Source organism: Capricornis sumatraensis, chromosome 9, assembly GCF_032405125.1.
Source record: "Capricornis sumatraensis isolate serow.1 chromosome 9, serow.2, whole genome shotgun sequence".
NCBI classification, from domain to species: Eukaryota; Metazoa; Chordata; class Mammalia; order Artiodactyla; family Bovidae; genus Capricornis; species Capricornis sumatraensis.
In genome coordinates, this window is record NC_091077.1 from 108,773,178 (window position 1) to 108,794,059 (window position 20,882).

Below are 20,882 nucleotides of genomic sequence, written 5' to 3' on the forward strand. Positions count from 1 at the left end.
TCTGTCTGTGGGATTTCCCAGGCAAGGGTACTAGAGTGGTTTGCCATTTCCTTCTCCAGTGGCTCCTCCCGACCCAGGGATGGAGCCCAGGTCTCCTGCATTGCAGGCAGATTCTTCTCCAGCTGAGCTGCAGGGAAGCCCGCATCATGATTCCTGCTGTAATTAAAGAAGCCCCTTTCGGCGTCCACGGGACACTTCACATTGATTTATCGGCAACAATTTCTCTTTAAAACCTGAAGTCTGCGCTAGATCTGGAATTATGAGTAGGAGATAACTTGGCAGAGTAGGAGTCGAGGTGACAGCGCCCACAATTTTATGGAAATTGGAAGGTCTGAGTGGTAAGAAGTGTCTCGTGCTTAGAATATTGGGCGTATATGGAGTAGGATAAGATGAAAAGCTGAGGTGCTAGACTGAAGCGTGGTTCTGCCTTTGTTAAGTGACTTAGATTTTATTGTCTATGGAGTTGGAAACCAAAGGTGGGGGATTGTTTGCTTTTTTTAATATACAGGTTATTCGATCAAGGATATAGTCAAGTGGCAATGTTTAGAAAAAAGGGCGTATGCAGACAGAGACTTACGGAAACTTTTATGGTAATATAGGCCAGATTGAGAAGGGTCTCAACTATGGAACAGAGCAGAAGCTGGACAGACATTTCTGAAGTATAGTTGATAATACTGGGAATGAGGTTGTAGGAGAGTGATTTAGCAGCAGTGACAGATTTCTCGATTGGAACTGAGTTGGAGAATTCCTAAAGAAGAGTAAGCTGGAGTGGGAAAGATAAGGAAGGCAACTCTCAGTAAATGAAGTCTGAGACATCCAGGGGGCATGCCTAGAAGAGGCTGGAACTGTGGGTCAGAGTCCAGGGAAAATTTGAACCTGGAGGCGTGGCTTTGAAAATGTTCAGCTGAAGCTTGAAGGATGGGTGAATTTCCCTAAGGAGAAAGTGTAGGTTACATGACAGAGTGAACCAAGGACAGAATCCTGGGCTCTTTGTGGGGGTGGATGGATGAGTGGATGTGTAGAGAGAGATGCTAACAGAACAAGTTGGCAGTAGCAGGAAGCTAGAGGACAGTGGTGGCCTGGAAGCCGAGAGGGGGCTCAGAGCCGTGGATTCTTCCGGAGGGAGGCAGCAGGAAGGTTCAGAATGTTTGCTCATGGGTCACTCTTCTCTCTGAAACAGGATGAGGTGAAAGAAGGATGAGCACGGGGGTCAGAGTAAAAGAGCGTAAGACCAGTGACAGATGTTTGGGACAGTCACAGCTCTGAGTGACCGAAGGGGAACTTTGCAAGGAATCTATGGAAATAACGTTAAGAGATAATGTTGGAGATCCCATAAATTTGTTTAGGTGCTGTATAGCAGGACTCTGATTTTCTTAATCAGTAATAAACCCCAGGGGTGGAGTTAAAGACCAAATGGTTTTTCAATCCAGAATTGGCCCCTGGCAGGGTTAATTTTTTGGATTGGCAAGGACCTGAGGGAGCTGAAGGTGCAGCCACTAGCATCTCAGACTTGAGATTCAGCCTTCATAGGGAAGGAACTAGAGACAGAAGAGGCTGATATCAGGCTGTTTGCCACTGTGAGTGCTTTCAAAGGACCACATAGCCTTGAAGTTCCTTTAACACAGCTTTGCAAAATATTGCAAACAAAAACGTTTCATCAGCTGAAAGTTGTTCCTCTCATACTTTAAAAAAAAATGTAAATTTCTAACCTTCAATAATTTTACCCCATTGCTTTTTATATCACACATAAGTTCGAAATGTAGTACTTGTCATTAAATGTCCTTGACATTCTCCTATAAACACACAATTCAATTTGTCATTATTCATTCATTAGTGAGATTATTTTATTTTAACATATGTCCCTTACACTAGGTCCCAACCTTTAGGGTCACAGATTCCTTTTGTTTCTTCCCCTTACTGTATACCTAATTTTGAGCACATAGTAGGGATTCAGGAAATGGGAGCTAAATAAAAATTTAACAAAATTCAGTGATTTCTGTGTTATAAAGAATTCTGTATTTGCAGTCAGAACACTGTTGGTCCTGGCTATACTGCATTTGGGCTACCCCAGTGGCTCATTGGTGAAGAACCTGCCTGTAGTGCAGGAGCCACAGGAAACATGGGTTTGATCTGTGGGGCGGGAGATTCCCTGGAGAAGGAAATGGCTACCCACTCCAGAATTCTCTCCCAGAGAATCCCACGGACAGAGGAGCCTGGTGGGCTACGGTCCATAGGGTTGCAAAGAGTCATACACGGCTGAATCAAGCGACTTAGCATGCACGTGCACGCACGCATACTGCTCTTTAGTTCTGGAACCTTAGGGACGTAACAGCATGTCTCTAAGGCAGAGACGAAGCTCTGATTAAGGGAAGGGAAGAGGAAACTGGGAATGAGAAGACAGAATTTTGTTATCTAACTTTCTTATTCTCTAGGCACACAGACACATCAGTTGTGTGGGTATATATTTTCTCCTGGTCATTTTGAATCTTATTAAAGAAGACACAAAAGGTTATCTTTGAGATTTTCTACTCGGGTTAAGTTTTGTTGGTAAATCTCACTCATCACTTCATTTATTTATTCAGCTCATATTTCCTGAGTCCCTACTATGTGCTGCTGCTGCTGCTAAGTCGCTTCAGTCGTGTCCGACTCTGTGCGACCCCATAGACGGCGGCCCACCAGGCTCCCCCGTCCCTGGGATTCTCCAGGCGAGAGCGCTGGAGTGGGCTGCCATTTCCTTCTCCAAGGCATGAAAGTGAAAAGTGAAAGTGAAGTCGCCCAGTCGTGTCCGACTCTTCGTGACCCCATGGAGGGTCGCCCCCCAGGCTCCCCCGTCCCTGGGCTTCTCCAGGCGAGAGCACTGGAGTGGGTTGCCATTTCCTTCTCCAAGGCATGAAAGTGAAAAGTGAAAGTGAAGTCGCCCAGTCGTGTCCGACTCTTCGTGACCCCACGGAGGGTCGCCCCCCAGGCGCCCCCGTCCCCGGGCTTCTCCAGGCGAGAGCGCTGGCGGGGGCGCCGTCGCCTTCTCTGCTGCTGTGTGCTAGATCCTCGCCGACCCAGGCATATACACCGTGAGGAGAAGAAGCCAAAGGTGCCTCCGACCACGACCTTTGGGAGCTAGTGTAAGGGACATATGTTATGAAAAATAATCCCCCTAAAGAATGAAGAATGACAAATTGAGATTTGTTCTCTAAAGGAAAAGAATACGGTTCCATGAGAGTGTTAGAGGGTTAGGAACAGTGTCGCTAAGAAAGTGACACTTAAGCTGAGGTCCGAACAGCAGTCAGGAGACACAGACTAATCTGTGCAGAGTGTGGCGGTGGGAAGGTGAAGGATTCATGTGACTGGGGGAATGTGTGTTAGTCACTCAGTCCTGTCTGACTCTTTGTGACCCCGTGGGCTGTTCCCTGCCAGGCTCCTCTGGCCATGGGATTTTCCAGGCAAGAGCACTGTAGCTGGTTGCCATGTCCCCCAGGAGATCTTCCTGACCCAGGGACTGAAGACAAATCTCCTGCATTGCAGGCGGATTCTTTACCACCTGAGCCGCCTGGGCAGCCCTGGTAGTTGAGGGAAACGCTCACAGAGTTTGAACTCAGAGCAGGGTGGAGAGCAAGAGCCGGTCTGTGCTTGACCTTGCAGACCACTTTAAGAATATTGGAGTTTTAAGGAGGCGTCAATGACATAATCAGATGTATGTTTTTAAAGGGTCATTGTAAGTGGAGATGAAGAGACCGCAGGAGGACCGATATAGATACAAGGATGCGTGTTCCTAGGCTATCACCGCCTGGGAAAGAGATACGGTGCCTAGGACCAGGATTGTGTCTTTGAGATGGGTGTAAATGGATGACTTTGAGATATATTTAGATAAAATTCGTTGAACTTGGTGATGGGTTAAAGTTGGCCAGTGATAGACAAGGAGGTGTCAAGGGTGACTTCTAGGATTTGGGGTTATGTAACTGGATGTCAGGCTTCTCCAGTGGCTCAGTGGTAAAGAATCCGACTGCCAGTGCTGGAGATGTGGGTTCAATCCCTAGGTCAGAAAGATCCCCTGGAGAATGAAAGGCTACCAGCTCCAGTCTTCTTACCTGGGAAATCCCATGGACAGAGGAGCCTGGTGGGCGACAGTCCATGGGTTGCAAAAGAGTTGGACACAACTTAGCGACTGAACAACCACAATTAGATGTCGAGTGAAGCCACTCTTAGAGTATAAACCTTGTTTCTTTTTTTAAATTCTGACTGCTTTGGGTATGGTTGACTTTTCTTGGGGGAAAACAAAGTCATAGCAGACAAAGCGTCAAAGCAGTAAGAAGTAGTAAGCCAAAGCATTTCACAGAAGTCAGCGTTTGCAGACGGGCTCCAGGGTCTCGGGACTGAGGTCTTGAGTTGCATGGTGATCACTAGGTGAGACAGTACGGATCCACCAATATTTAGTCTTTTTATACCAATGATGGTGACACCTGAGAAAAAGAATAAATCTGTAATGCTTCGTAAGTCACCAAACTTACAGTTTCTGAGTATTTATTCAGTTCAGTTCAGTCGCTCAGTCGTGTCTGACTCTTTGCAACCCAATGAATCGCAGCACGCCAGGCCTCCCTGTCCATCACCAACTCCCGGAGTTCACTCAGACTCAACGTCCATCGAGTCCATGATGCCATCCAGCCATCTCATCCTCGGTCGTCCCCTTCTCCTATTGCCCCCAGTACCTCACAGCATCAGAGTCTTTTCCAATGAGTCAACTCTTCGCATGAGGTGGCCAAAGGACTGGAGCTTCAGCTTTAGCATCGTTCCTTCCAAAGAAATCCCAGGGCTGATCTCCTTCAGAATGGACTGGTTGGATCTCCTTGCAGTCCAAGGGACTCTCAAGAGTCTTCTCCAACACCACAGTTCAAACGCATCAATTCTTCGGCGCTCAGCCTTCTTCACAGTCCAACTCTCACATCCATACATGACCACAGGAAAAACCATACCCTTGACTAGACGGACCTTAGTCGGCAAAGTAATGTCTCTGCTTTTGAATATGCTATCTAGGTTGGTCATAACTTTTCTTCCAAGGAGTAAGCGTCTTTTAATTTCATGGCTGCAGTCACCATCTACAGTGATTTTGGAGCCCCCCAAAATAAAGTCTGACACTGTTTGCTCTGTTTCCCCTTCTATTTCCCATGAAATGATGGAACCGGATGCCATGATCTTCGTATTCTGAATGTTGAGATTTAAGCCAACTTTTTCACTCTCTTTCACTTTCGGAGAGGCTTTTGAGTTCCTCTTCACTTTCTGCCATAAGGGTGGTGTCATCTGCATATCTGAGGTTATTGATATTTCTCCCGGCAATCTTGATTCCAGCTTGTGCTTCTTCCAGTCCAGGATTTCTCATGATGTACTCTGCATAGAAGTTAAATAAGCAGGGTGACAATATACAGCCCTGACGTACTCCTTTTCCTATTTGGAACCAGTCTTGTTCCATGTCCAGTTCTAACTGTTGCTTCCTGACTTGCATACAGATTTCTCAAGGGGCAGGTTAAGTGGTCTGGTATTCCCATCTCTTTCAGAATTTTGCACAGTTTATTGTGATCCACACAGTCAACGGCTTTGGCATAGTCAATAAAGCAGAAATAGATGTTTTTCTGGAACATTCTTGCTTTTTCCATGATCCAGCAGATGTTGGCAATTTGATCTCTGGTTCCTCTGGCTTTTCTAAAACCAGCTTGAACATCAGGAAGTTCACGGTTCATGTATTGCTGAAGCCTGGCTTGGAGAATTTTGAGCATTACTTTACTAGCATGTGAGATGAGTGCAATTGTGCGGTAGTTTGAGCATTCTTTGGCATTGTCTTTCTTTGGGTTTGGAATGAAAACTGACCTTTTCCAGTCCTGTGGCCACTGCTGAGTTTTCCAAATTTGCTAGCATATTGAGTGGAGCACTTTCACAGCATCATGTTTCAGGATTTGAAATAGCTCCACTGGAATTCCATCACCTCCACTAGCTTTGTTCATAGTGATGCTTTCTAAGGCCCACTTGACTTCACATTCCAAGATGCCTGGCTCTAGATTAGTGATCACATCATCATGGTTGTTTGGGTCGTGAAGATCTTTTTCGTACAGTTCTTCCGTGTATTCTTGCCACCTCTTCTTAATATCTTCTGCTTCTGTTAGGTCCATGCCATTTCTGTCCTTTATGGAGCCCAGCTTTGCATGAAATGTTCCCTTGGTATCTCTAATTTTCTTGAAGAGATCTCTAATCTTTCCCATTCTGTTGTTTTCCTCTATTTCTTTGCCTTGATCACCAAAGAAGGCTTTTTTATCTCTTCTTGCTATTCCTTGGAACTCTGCATTCAGATGCTTATACCTTTCCTTTTCTCCTTTGCTTTTCACTTCTCTTCTTTTCACAGCTATTTGTAAGGCCTCCCGAGACAGCCATTTTGCTTTTTTGCATTTCTTTTCCATGGGGATGGTCTTGATCCCTGTCTCCTGTACAGTGTCATGAACCTCATTCCATAGTTCATCAGGTACTCTATCTATCAGATCTAGGCCCTTAAATCTATTTCTCACTTCCACTGTATAATCATAAGGGATTTGATTTAGGTCAACCTAAATGGTCTAGCAGTTTTCCCTACTTTCTACAATTTAAGTCTGAATTTGGCAATAAGGAGTTCATGATCTGAGCCACAGTTAGCCACAGTTAGTTTTTGTTGAGTGTATAGAGCTTCTCCATCTTTGGCTGCCGAGCTTCTCCATCTTTGGCTGCCAAGAATATAATCAATCTGATTTCAGTGTTGACTACTGGTGATGTGTAGAGTCTTCTCTTGTGTTGTTGGAAGAGGGTGTTTGCTATGACCAGTGCATTTTCTTGGCAAAACTCTGTTAGTCTTTTCCCTGTTTCATTCCGCATTCCAAGGCCAAATTTGCCTGTTACTCCAGGTGTTTCTTGACTTCCTACTTTTGCATTCCAGTCCCCTATAATGAAAAGGACATCTTTTTTGGGTGTTAGTTCTAAAAGGTCTTGTAGGTCTTCATAGAACCGTTCAACTTCAGCTTCTTCAGCTTTACTGGTTGGGGCATAGACTTGGATTTCTGTGATATTAAATGGTTTGCCTTGGAGACGAACAGAGATCATTCTGTCGTTTTTGAGATTGCATCCACGTACTGCATTTTTGGACTCTTTTGTTGACCATGATGGCTACTCCATTTCTTCTGAGGGATTCCTGCCCGCAGTAGTAGATATAATGGTCATCTGAGTTAAATTCACCCATTCCAGTCCATTTTAGTTCGCTGATTCCTAGAATGTCGACGTTCACCCTTGCCATCTCTTGATTGACCACTTCCAATTTGCCTTGATTCATAGACCTGACATTCCAGGTTCCTATGCAATATTGCTTTTTACAGCATCGGACCTTGATTCTATCACCAGTCACGTCCACAACTGGGTATTGTTTTTGCTTTGGCTCCATCCCTTCATTCTTTCTGGAGTTACTTCTGCACTGATCTCCAGTAGCATATTGGGCACCTAATGACCTGGGGAGTTCCTCTTTTGGTATCCTATCATTTTGCCTTTTCCTACTGTTCATGGGGTTCTCAAGGGAAGAATACTGAAGTGGCTTGCCATTCCCTTCTCCAGTGGACCACATTCTGTCAGACCTCTCCACCATGACCCACCCATTTTGGGTTGCCCCGCAGGCATGGCTTGGTTTCATTGAGTTAGACAAGGCTGTGGTCCTAGTGTGATTAGAAAAATGACTATAACCCTGGGTCATCATCTGTGATCTTTCTTTGTCTATTGCCCAGATCCATCCCAGTCCTTCGCCAAACCTTCCCTGAGGCAGAGTCAGTCAGACTTCATGTTGCTCTGCCCTGAAGTGGCCTTTCCTTTCCTGTGGCGTTTCTCAGATCATTAACATGAGCAGCACCCCACCCAAGGCAGCTGGGTCCCTCAGGAATCCCTTGGCCGACTCCACCTTAGTTTGACTCATCTCACGCGTGCAGTTGTAGATTTTACTGTTTTCTTCTTCTGCTGTCTGTTTCTCCCAATGACTCCTCTGGATTCACTGACGTTGAACACATTCCATTTTAAATACGATGGAATCGTTCTCCAGTTCAGTAGATTTCCTTTCTGATTAACAGTTCTCCCTTAGGGAACACTGAAAGAGTCTAAGAAAGAAAAATCATAAGTTTGATTTTGGAGAAGTTTATTCTGACGCAGAGAGAAGTCTAAACTGAAGACAGCAGATCTGGGAGGTTCTGAAGTGGCCTGTCGGATGAGGTTGCCTCGGGAAGGGGTGTAACATATAAAGGGAGAAAAGAAGAGGGCTTCCGCCTTTAGGAGCTCCAGCGTAAGTCACTGAGCCCAGAACAGTGCCCCTGCACAGGCGTCCACAGCAGAGACCAGAGGAAGGGAGAAAAGCCAGAAGCGTCTGGGCTAGTGGAGTATGGGGGAGGGAGGGCGTGCGCGAGCGGCTGCCGAGAGTTCAGGCACAGCCGCGAAAACGCCCGTGTGGTGTAGTGGCGTGGGTGGAGGCCGCGGAGGCCGTGGCAGGGGCTGTTCTTGTCGAGTAGTAGGGCAGAAGCCAATTTGGAATGGGCTTCGTGACGAGCGGGAAGTTAGGGCATGGGAACCGCAAGTTGAGACAGTCAGCTGGGAAGAGGGGAGAAGGAGAGAAGAAGCTAGAAGATTAGGGGCTTGGGTTAGATGGTTTTTTTAAAGAGGTAGCTCTTTGATCATGGGAGAATAAGAAGCAATTGAAAGTGAAGGCTGGGGGCTTCCCTGGGGGCTCAGTGGTAAAGAATCCGCTGCCGGTGCGGGAGATGCAGGTTCGATCGCTAGCCTGGGAAGAAGATCCCACGTGCCATGCAGCAGCTGAGCCGGCGGGCCGCGCCTGCCGAGCCGGTGCCCCAGAGCCTGCGCTCTACTGTGAGGAAAGCTGCTGCAATCAGAAGCATGTGCGCCACAACTAGAGAAAAGGCAGCACCGCAGCCAAGACCCGGCACAGCCATTAAATAAGTAAACAGATTGTTGTGACAAAAGGTAAAGGCTGCACAAATGCAGCGCTATGTCAAACTTCGGTTGCTTTAAATATTGATTGTGCCTGGGAGTGTGTGTCTATCAAATAGAATGCCTGAGAAAAAGCAAGTCACCTCTCTTTAATTTCGTGGCTCATTTGAAGGGCAGTGTTTGCATGTGAAGATAGCGAATTAAAAATAGCTATGTATTCTGGTATGGCGGTGAAATATAGAAAGGCTTAATCAGAAGTAGAGTTTCAGACTGCCCTCTTTCGTGAAGCATTTAAGTGTGCTGGTTTAAATTTCTAGAGCTGTACCAGTAAGTTTTACACATTTTACAAAGGAATAGATGCCAGATACCAGGAAGAGTGTCTCATTTTTTTAATACTTGGTTTTAAATTTCTCTTCTCTTTTTACCTTAATCCTAATGATCTTAAGAATTGGCAGCAGTAATTAGTATTCAGTGAGTCTGAGCAAACTCCAGGAGATGGTGAAGGACAGGGAAGCCTGGGATGCCGCACTCCATGGGTCACAAAGAGTCAGACAAGACTTAGTGACTGAACAACAATTAGTACTCAAAGCACAGGTGTCCCAGTCCTTACAGAAAGGCAGGTTACAGACCCATGTATCCATAATGTTAATGAAATGCTCAAAACTGACATCATCATAACCAGTGGTAACCCTGTCTGAGGCCATATAAGAGAATAGAGGGCTTCCCAGGCGCCATAAGTGGTAACGAATCCACCTGCCAGTGCAGGATGCAGGGGATGTGGGTTTGATCCCTGGGTCGGGAAGACGCCCTGGAGGAGGGCATGGCAGCCCATTCCAGCATTCTTGTCTGGAGAGTCCCATGGACAGGAGCGTGACACGCTGCAGTCCACAGGGTCGCAGAGTCGGACACGACTGAAGCAAGTTGGCACACACGCAAGAGTAATCGACCTACAAACCTTTTAGCGCATTTTGCTTTATAATCATCAAGTCACTGTCAGGTAAGTAGCCTAGTCTGTTTTACAATTTTTGTTGTTATCATTAAATGTCATTCCAGCTATTTTTCTACAATTGTTCAGAGCTAGTGTAGTATTCTGTTAATAATTTCATCAGAATGTGACCCAGAACATTCTCTAAAGTCTTTTAAATCAGAGATGGTTGTTTTGGGAAAGTTTCTCTGCAGACCTTTCAGTCTCTAGAAAAATGTAGGAACACTCGTGTCACACATGCCGTAAGTGTCCTGACTCTGTGTTTAGAGCACGTGTGTTATTAGTGGTTTCCTTGCCCTTCCCTCTGTCTTCTGACATCGTATTCCCTCGTCTCAACAGAGGCTGTTGCTCTCGGGCTCCTGCCCCGCTCAGGGCACGGTGTGTGCGCCTGTGGCGCCGCCGGCCTGCCGCAGCCAGTCTCCACTCGGTTCTGCGCTTCCCTCTTCTGTCACTCCGCCTTCCTCCCTCCCGTCCTTTCTGCCTTTTCATGTTTTTCTGCCTCCTTTTTTGATTTCCCCCTTACTCTCCGTATTTTCTCATTGTTGACTTTTCTCTTGATGTAAGTTTCTCCCTTTTTGTTCTTCATTCAGCTTGCCTCTCTTCTCTTTTCGGGTTTCCAAAAGAAACCTAAATCGCAGGAAGCACACAGTCCTAGACCTTGGTCCCAGACCTGGTATTCTGTCCGTCTCCTTTGAACATATCCCTGTGATCTTTTTGACCTTTCTGTCTCTCAGAAGTAAAAGGCAATACCTTATTGTAGGTGTTACAAGGCAGTAACATACACAAGGCAGTATCTGTTCATCTCACAGGAGTCCTTGTATCAAGTGAGATGAGAGGCAGTACAGGCAGATAGTATGGACTTCAAGTCACGTGGACCAGGGTTTAGACCCAGCTCCACCACTGACTAGTGGCGTGGCTTTGGGTAACTTACGAACCATCACTGAGCCTGTTTCCTCATCTATGAAATGAGGCTTATAGGTTCATTGTGAGGGTTAGAAATAATTTATGCGAAGCGCTTTGCACAATGTCTGGCATATAGCAGGAGCTTAAAAAGATAATAGAATATAATAAAAAAAATCACAAAAGTAATGCCATCTTAATAAGTAGAGGCACTTTGAAAACTAGGTGCTACACAAACGTCTGTGTCATTCAGCACTACAGTTAATAAGTTTTTCTTCCTTTATTCTGTTTTCCTGTCCGCTTTTCCCTTCGCCGTCCACTTTTCCTGCCTGCCATTTTTCTTGTGTGTGTGGCCACACTGCATGGCTTCTGGAATCTCAGTTCCCAAGCCAGGGATGGAACCCAGGCCCTCAGCAGTGAAAGCATGGAGTCCTAACCTGGGCCACCAGGGAGCTCCCCCGTGTCCATTTCTATCATCAGTTACACCGCTTCCTCCTTGTTCAGTGCAGACAGAAAGACCGCCTGTGTTTTTTCTCTTTTCAATCCACTGCGATTGACAGGTTCCAGAAAGAAAATTATTCACCATTAGAATATATTTCTCCTACAGATTAAAAAAAATTAAACTTGGGCTAATTCAGGATGTTTTAAATAGCATGGCTTTTGTTTATCTATTTTTTAGGGAGATTTCACATAAATGGAATCCTAAACAAATAGGAGAACACCTTCTATTGAAATCGTAAGTATCAAAAGCAGCATTTGTATTGAAATTTAACCAGTTTTTATAGTGTTAGAACTTAAAAAAACTTATTAAATAAAAGTTAAGGAAAATAAGAGCAAAAGAAATATTTGTGGGACTAAAACCTAGTAAGAAAATTAACACAGTTTAGGAATAAAATCCTGAAACATAGGTTATCTTTCAAATCTTTCTTATGTGGAAGGCTGAAATCACAACTTAATTTTTCTTTGTGTTCTTAGGAAGTTAGCAGGGATTGTCAACTTGTTAAACCTGAATTGCCAGGAAAATTATTATTCTTATAATTATTATCATTATTTTATTGGTAAGCAGACATACAAATTTATTTGTATGGTGATGAGCAAACTCAAAACCTTAGTGTCATTAAAATGTAGTCCTAAAGGCACTTAGCGACATTACAACACTGACCATTTTTATAGATTAGAATTTTACTCTTCACTTTTTAATTTTTCTTGAAGATTGTGAATTGGAAACCCCCCAGCTTGCTGGCTCCCTCTGTGGGACATTCCAGCACATTATTACTTAGTGATCTTCCATTCACCTTGAAAACCACTACTTGCCAGGACCTGGCCCATGGGGTTAGGTAAGTCCCACCTTGATATTATTTTAAGTGACTATATTTTGCAGGCTTGCAAAGTTGTATGTCTCAACAGTGGCAATAGGAAGCAACTTTGCAAAGCTGTACAATATTGTTTTTTAATAATAAAAGGGGACTTCACTCACCATGGAAGACTGGCTTAGCTCTGCTGGGTGGGAAATCTGGGAATGAATAATGATAATAGATAGGACCATAGCAGGACAGTAGCCTTGTTTAGATGTCACTAAAAAGGCAACCAGTGGAATGGATCCCTCATCCTAAATTTGAAGTATCCGATTCATAGACTACGTTAGCTGTGTGCAGGTAGATGTCCAAACAGTGAATCATAAACAAGCGTACGTTTTACTGGTCCAAAATAAGTTACTTTCTTTACAGGCTGTCCCTGTGTTATTTTAATGCATAGTTTTTCGTCTCTAATTGTTGAGTAAAGCATCTTATGTTAGAGGTCTCTGAAGTTATCTTTAGGCTATGAGTATTAATAGTTGAAAACCTTGAAGCTGTAATTCAAGCTTGAATATAGATTATGCTGATACATTAAAGTAGGTATTAAAAAATGTAGTGTAAGCTTCTTGTTTCAGTGTACTGATAAGTTTGTTTTAATTTCTACAGCCTAACTTATATAGTGGCAATGCCTTTTTATTCAGCAAGTCTAATTGAAACAGTACAGGTGAGCTATTTTTTATTGTCATTTTTCCATTAAAAATGTCTTTTGGAATATTCAGTATATTGTGTATGTCTGACAGTGTAATGAAAATTTAAGACAATATCCTTCTAAAAAAACTTTTTCACAGATACCATACATATATCAGAGATTATGTACTAGGTACATTGCCAGTGTGTCCGTTTTCTTTGCAAATTTACTTCACGCCTCTGGTGTGAATTCTTTTTATCCCTTACGATAGGCAGCTGCACTCTCCATTCAGATGTCTCAGAACCCAGCCTGTGACTGGCTCTGAATAGAAAAACGTCTGTAGGGTCCCCCCCAACTTTTTAAGACGCTTCTGTCTGACTCGAGTGGTTACGGCCTGTCCGGTGATAAATGGCTGCTTGAACATGAAGCAGTGAGGAGAGGAGCTCCCCGCTGGCTTAGACGCTCGTTCTGAGGGGCCTCTGATGCTAGTTGCGCAGCAGCTCAGCAGTCGCCTGCCCACGTTTTACGTTGTGTCACTGTTTCTGACCGCGTGGTGGCGCTGCAGCTACGTGGGATTCAGGCCCTCGCTCCTGCCCGCTCCTGCCCTGGGAGGAGCCCCCTTGACCCTCCGCACCGTCAGCCGTCCGCCTCCCGCCGCGCCCCAGCCTCCGCCGGCTGCTGTCTCCGCGGGCGGCCGCTCTAGCGTACTCCTCTCTTGGGCGTGTATGAGTTTTCTCTCTGTAAAAGCCTCGCTGGATCAGTGTGGCCTCCTCAGATTGCTCTCTTTCCACTCAGGTGCTTTTCTGGCCACATCGTTGATGCTGTATGTATTTGTAGAATTATTATTCGACATATTAATGTCTTGCTACCCAGGTGTTTCCTGTCCCCTTGCACTTGACAGTGTGAAAATGATATAACCTTCGTATGGGCTGCAGTTTTAAAGAGTTATCAGTAAAGATGACATCATTTCAAAGATAAGGGCAACAACAGCGGGAAGATAATGAAGGAAAAACAAACAGGGTGATATATCGGGGAAAACGAGGGCTAGCTTCAGACAGCCCCATGTCACAAGCGTTTCTCTCCTTAAATGAGGTGTGTGACTGAGAGCTGATGTCTTAGCCTTTCTAAACCTTGTTTTTCTCATCCATAAAATGGGGAGAGTCTTTCATTAACTGAATTACGAAGGTTAGAGGAATTTTTTGTGCAGCACCCCTGGCCCACGAGCTGTCGCTTCTGACTCTTTAGCCCAGCGTCGCCGATGTCTCTCCTGCCGGGGCTCCCTCCTGCCTGACCTCCTGGCGCTCTCGTCCCCTCCCAGAGCTCTCCTCTGTCGAGCGCCCTCGCTGCCTTCAGCGGCGTCCTGACCGCATCTCCTCGGTGCTCCAGGGCGCAGGCCGCCCCTCACTGCTCTGTACCGCAGTCACTGTCCGGGGGACTCCTGCACCCCAGTGACTCCTTCCAACTCTTCCATCTCTGCGAGTTTAAAAATCAGGGAACTCTTGCCTTTCGTATTTCCTTCATCCTTCATAGCTAACAGTCATCCTGTCGTCAGTTCTGACTTCAGGGAGAATCTGAGATGGTCTGCTCCTTCCTATCAATAGGCCCCCATTCCCAGCTCTTCATGTCACATAGCTGGTTTCTTCCTACTTCATAGAGGGGGTTTTGCCTGTCTGGGGAGCTCAGATCTCTTTGAGAACGGTCTTTGCCTTGAAAATCGCACATTTATGCGTAGATCTCCTAAAGAACACTTCCTGAAGCTCTTAAATATCAACTCCCTAGTGATCTGTTGTCTTTTACTAAGACCCCTTGTTCTGTTTCCCGGATTTAAAGGCCATTCTGCATGCTTATGCAAGGTTAGTGTTCTTAAGTTGCAATGCTCACATCCTTTTGCTGAGTAAGGATCCATGTTGACTCATATTCTCTGAGGTGAATTTCAGACTTCTCAGCAGAGTAAACAAGATAAATAAAAGGATACTTCATGGTACTAACTGCCAAAGAGAATAAAAATAAAACAAGGAAATTAAGAGGTGTAATGGGTAGAGAGAAGTGATCACTATTTTTTTAAGTTCCGAAAAGTTCTCACTCAGAAGCAAAAGTCCTTTGAGTAAAGGTGTGAACATGAGAACTACATGGGTATCTGGGAACACAGCATTCTAAGCAGAGGGAGCGCAGGTGCCAAGACCCCGCGAGAGGCTTGCATCCGACGTGTGTTTGCAAAGCAAAGAGGAGGCCGGTACGGCTGACGCTGACTCAGGACGGGAGAACAGGAGGAGATGAGGTCTGAGATGGAAAAGGGCGAAAGGGCACACAGGACGCTGAAGATCGCTGTGATAGTTTGGCTTTGCTTTGAGGGAGACGGGAAGTTGGTGGTGGGCTTGAGCAGGATGACATGATCTGACTTAGGTCCTGAATAGGCTCTCTTTGGCTACTGTGTTACAATAGGCTGGAGTGGGAAGGGAAACAGAGGCAGGGAAATGCCCGAGGTTAGGTGGGCTCATGTGAGTCTCATGGTTTAGCTTGACTGAAAACTCGCACATCTATGTGTCCGGCTCCGACCTTTTCCTTGTGGTCTGGACTGCAAACTGTAGCTGGAGCTCACACCCTAGACTCCCCATCTCTGAACTCTGGATCTCTCCCCCGGTCGCTGCCCGGCAGTGCCGCCCAACTCCGCGAGAGGACTGCTGTCCCTCCAGCGCCTCTGGCCGGCAACTCTGAGCTCATCCGTGTCTTCTCTTTCCATAACCCACATCCCTCCCACCAGGAATTCCTGCTTGCTGTCATTTTATGATGAACGCCCAGGTGAAGCATTTCGTTTGCTTTGCTGCGTGCTGTTCCGGTCCACCATCGCGTCCTTAGCTGGCTTCCCAGCCTCTGCTCTCACGCTCCTCTGCACGCCAGCCTCTGCAACACAGATCACATCTTTCCGCCTTATGCTTCAGACCAGCCCGTCACTCCCCACCTGACTGAAGACCAGAGTCTGCACGGTGGCATGGTGTGGCCCCAGAACGCCTTTTTGAGTCACTTGTTGCTCTTCTCTTCCGTCCCTGCTGCGGCCAGATTGGCCTCGTTGTTGTTGCTTAGTTGATAAGTGTCCAACTCTCCTGCAGCCCGTGGACGGTAGCCCGCCAGGCTCCTCTGTCCATGGCATTCTCAGGCAAGGATACTGGAGCGGGCTGCCATTCCCTTCTCCAGGGGATCTTCCAGATGCAAGGACTGCACGCTCGTCTCCTGCGTTGGCAGGTGGGTTCTTCACCACCGGGCCACCTGAAGAGTCCTCTTCTGCCTGTCTGCTCCTCTGTAACCAGTATCACAGCTTCTTACATGTGCCCCATGATTACAGACAGTAGTGACGCTGCCGACGAGAGTGACTTCACATCTCCTGAGGCTCTCAGTGCACCAGGCCTTCTTGCATTTAATGCTTCCAGCAGCTCTGTGCATAATCCCACTTTTGTAGAAGAGTAAGCTTCTGGGAGAAGTCAAGTCACAGGTGCCCATGATCACAGAACCAGCAAGTCCACCCTGGAGCCAGGGGTAAAGCCACGCTTCCCATCCAAGCCCTGTGCCTCCTCCTGTAGGGTAGTTGATCCTTTTCAGGATGAGTCCTGGGGAGCTTCTTGAGGCTGGGACACCTGGTGTGTCCCCTGCCACGTCTCTTCCCCATCTCCCTTCCCCAGTTGGAATAGCTCCCAACTTCACTGCTGTTCTGTGAAATTTTATTTGAAAAAAAAATCCAATGCCTAGATAACATTTGACATTTGCAAACCCTTGATGCTTCTCCCCTTTAGTCAGAACACTGATTTGAAAGGGATTTAAAGGGACCTAAAAAGAATCCTCCTCTGTGGTGGAAGAAGCAGATGATGACTTTTACTCTTTTCCCCCTTTTCATCGCAGAGTGAGATAATCCGAGACGGTGCGGGGATTCTGGAGTGTGTGAAGGAGGGAATTGGCAGAGCGATCGGCCTGGGCGTGCCTCACAGCAAGCGCCTGCTGCCGCTCCTGTCCTTGGTCTTCCCCACGGTGCTGCATGGGGTTCTCCATTACGTCATCAGCTCGGTCGTCCAGAAGGTCGTCCTGCTCATCCTGAAGAGAAAGGCCTACGACAGTCACCTTGCCGAGAGCGCCAGCCCGGTGCAGAGCATGCTGGATGCCTACTTTCCAGAGCTCATCGCCAACTTCGTGGCCAGCCTCTGCTCTGATGTCACGCTCTACCCGCTGGAGACGGTTCTGCACCGCCTGCACGTGCAGGGAACACGCACGATCATCGACAACACAGACCTGGGCTACGAGGTGCTTCCGATTAACACGCAGTACGAGGGCATGAGAGACTGCGTCAGCACCATACGGCAGGAGGAGGGCGCGCTCGGCTTCTACAAAGGGTTCGGTGCCGTGGTCGTCCAGTACACGCTGCACGCGGCCGTGTTGCAGATTACCAAGATCATTTACTCCACGCTTCTTCAGAATAGTGCTTGAGACTTGGAGCCCTGGTTAGTCTGAAACACGTCCTCTGGAAACTTTATTATGAAATTATGAAGGACAAAAGTGAAAAACGGGGGGTTCAAAATGGATAAGAGCTGAAACTGGCAGGTACAGCCCACGATGATTATATTGACTCTCCACTTTTTAAAAAAGGCATAGATACATATTTTGGATTCAGAGTATTCCAAATTTGAAAACTCAGTGAAAACACTTGTATGAATTAAATTCTAGCTAGGATAGCACTAATGCCGAACTAAAAGGAATCTTGGGAAGAAGCAAATATTTGTCAGCAAACTGAAAACCAAATTTCAGAGCTGAATTTATTTCATCTGACTTTAATATTTATTACACGTTTATTTCACCTTCTGGATTGATATTGGTATGTTATTCTTAACACAGCGTATAGTAGCAGGAGGTCATAGTTTACCTTTAAGCAAATTATGTTGTCAGTGATAAAGACAAGAAGGATTAGATTTGGCAGTCTGTAAACAGAAGCTGAGAGTTAAATCGCACTGTCCCCTGTAGAACGTCAATGGCCGTTCATTTACTATTATGACGCCATTTGTATGCATGCACGTAACTTGGAATCCCTTCATCCCTACATGTTTTCCACTCTTAGATCAGCTCACTGTAAAAATGAAGTTAGGTGCTTTCTGCTTGAACATCAGGACAAAGCGTTAAAAGCCAAGGTACCCAGAAGATTAAAGGCAGACAGCATGCTTGTCCATGTCAAACCCACCGCTTCAGTGCCATCTCCTTACAATCTGTCACACGTTTATAAAGTTAGACTTGCTTACCGAGTTTTATGAATCATCAGATTGTTTTTAGAGCCACTGTTATTGACAGAAACAGAAAATAATCATGACGATTCCTATTTCCACATATACAAATTGTGTACTAAAGAGAATGTCACTTGCCTTTCATTTCTGAATGACCTGTCTTAGAGAAGTCACGATTAAAATTTACCCGAGAATTTGTGCCTCATGCCTTTCATAGAGTCATCATTAAATAATGGGTTTAATTTTTATTTTCTTCTAGTTTTTGTTCATAGTTGTATTCTCCAAACTAGATATACATAAAGGGAAATGCAGATTTATCACCCTTTATTGAAACTTGTTTGGATGAATACTGATGAAAAAGAGAAACTTTAAAGGAAGTTTTTCCTTGCTTCTTATGGGTGAGGAAAAGAATTTCAACAGATAATAAGCAAAAATGTTGGTAATCAGTTTAATAAAAAAAATTCTGTCCCTAAATTGAATTTGGTGGGTAAGGCTCTTTGTATAGTAAAATACTGTGCATTTGATTGATCCATTTAGCAAGCGGGAGTGTGGTGACTGCACTGATGTTGTCCAACCTAGAATGCATACCAACTGAGATCTATTTTACTTATGGAATGTCAGTGAAATGGTTACATTTTGTGATTAATAATGTTGAAACCAAAAGATGATATCCAAAAAGTATCAAACAGTATATATGTGGCAGCTCTCTCAACTACCATGTGAATGTGTTTTGTGTTTTTTTTTGATGACTAAAGCACACAGGTTTTCCGTTTTCCTGTTCCACCAAGAGGGGGGACATAAAATTAAACATAAGTTATGCACTTTCAGATAATGGTTTGTCTAATTTGCAGCATATAAATTGTTTTCATTGCCGTTGAATTACTAAGTAAATTTTTAGATGTTTATAATATGTCCAACTTCTAAAAACCTTTCATTTTTATTATAATCAAAGATGGTTTCAGAAAAGAGTAAACTTCTGAAAATTATAGGTTTTAGAAAATTTACAGAAAAGAATCTGAATGGAATCAAGTATCTACTAGTGAAAATCTAGGACCCTTTATCTACCTAAAAACTAGATAGTTCAAGATTATTTTACGGATGTTATCATGATTCAGTTATATAGTACTGTCTCATTATGGAATCATTATAAGACTGATAGGCTGAACCACACACAAGTAGGTTGGTCTTATTTTTTCTTTGGAGAAAGAGTACGACTTAATATTAAAACTAAAGTTGAAATGTGGCAAGTAAAATACTTTTTAAAATTTTTTATTACCATTCCAAATTAGTTGAAATATAAAAAGAAATCTTTAAAATTGAAGCACTTAAATGTTGGTCAAATATGTTTACCTGAATTTATAAAGGAATAAGCGAAATAAACATTAGACATGCTCTTTCCTTTTTAAAAATTGCTTTGTTTCTTTAGGTGCCAAAGTCAAATACCCATAGGCTATAGTTCTTAATATGATAACACCTTAGGATAACATTTTTAATTCAGTGTGATTAATAGTATCATGAGTAATATTCTATTAAAAATATTTCACAGTCCCAATGGTCCCCTTACATAAGCTAGGTTTCGCTGTGGAGCTGAAGCGTGATACACTTGCCTTACGTTGTTGGGTTTCTTAAGTCGGAAAGTCTGAAAGCCATGGAATTAAAAACAAACATCTGGTTAATATTACTTAACTGTGTTAAGTGAGCTTATGAACCAGTTTACTAAATCTGTTTCTAAATCTCTTTCCTTTGAGGGACTCTTTATGGTTTCTTGTGAAATAATCTCTAGGTGTAAATGTAAGTCTTTAAACTCCAGCACTAGATGTTATGAGTCAAAACAAACTAATTCCAAAATGACTATGGACTGTGGGGTTTGATAGTATTTTCAGAAATAAAACTGAGAGGCAAGAGGTCTTGCTCATTTTTGCAAGGTATGCTTGCCTGTTCACAGCTGTCTTTTCAGCACTGGGCTTGTTAAAACCACATAAAACATCCGCTTAACTGACTGGGTACAGATACTTCAGTCTTTCCATGTTATTCATACATCTGCTCAGGAAGCAACACACTGCTTGGATATTTGTTTTTTCAACTGACATTGTGGAGGACATTTGCCCTTAGTTTGCTTTCCAGATCTTATGGGGAAAAAATGAGCAATCTGCCAGCTCTTGGAAAGATAGGTTTGAATTCGTTATTTTCAATAATATATATGGAAATAAAATCCCACTGGCAACAACTCACATTGCACTAGAATTTCAGTGATACTTAACTTCGGCATTTCTGGTTTCTCTCCTTCAGTAGTTGCACATTTCTCTCCTTTTCCCTCTCTCATGTAAACTGGATATGTAATGCCTTTCTTTTGAGTGACTGATGCTTCCAAGTTGTATAATTGAGTAACAAAAACTTGTGATTTGACAATGAATCTTACGCAGTATACCTCAGCTAGAAGAGGTATTTGGTCTGTGTGTTTTTTTCTTTTTTAAAGTTGTTTTTGTCTCACTGGTATTTTAAATATTTTCAGCAAATTGTGTAATATGAAAAGGTTAAATAAAACATTGAAATAAAATACCAATTTTCTCTTACTCATGCTAGAAAACTACTAAGTCCGGTGGTGAGGAGGTTCAGAATATGTCCCCCAAAAATATGTGATGCTGGCATGTTATTTTGAATTAAAGGTACTTGAGGGACAGCTAGTGCAAAAGGATACTCAGAGCCTTCCTTGTTCCGCTGAAAGCAAGTTGCTCATGAGAAAGTTACCCGGCCTAGGGGTGAGGAAGCTGTATGAATGA

The 20,882-nt window shown here is 44.4% G+C and overlaps 1 protein-coding gene across 3 annotated transcripts in view; it reads left to right on the top strand.

Annotated features, from left to right (window-relative positions):
- The window catches only part of SLC25A46 (solute carrier family 25 member 46), a 28,651-nt gene extending 8,051 nt beyond the window's left edge, over positions 1-20,600 (top strand). For 2 of the 3 annotated variants that reach the window (XM_068980018.1, XM_068980017.1), the window contains 3 exons: positions 11,544-11,600; positions 12,826-12,883; positions 16,739-20,600. In XM_068980018.1, coding sequence (XP_068836119.1) covers positions 11,544-11,600; positions 12,826-12,883; positions 16,739-17,317 — 694 coding nt within the window. In that variant the 3' untranslated portion in view covers positions 17,318-20,600. The remainder of the gene's footprint in view (positions 1-11,543; positions 11,601-12,825; positions 12,884-16,738) is intronic. The other variant, XM_068980019.1, reaches the window with a different exon arrangement.
- Positions 20,601-20,882: the final 282 nt, after the last annotated feature.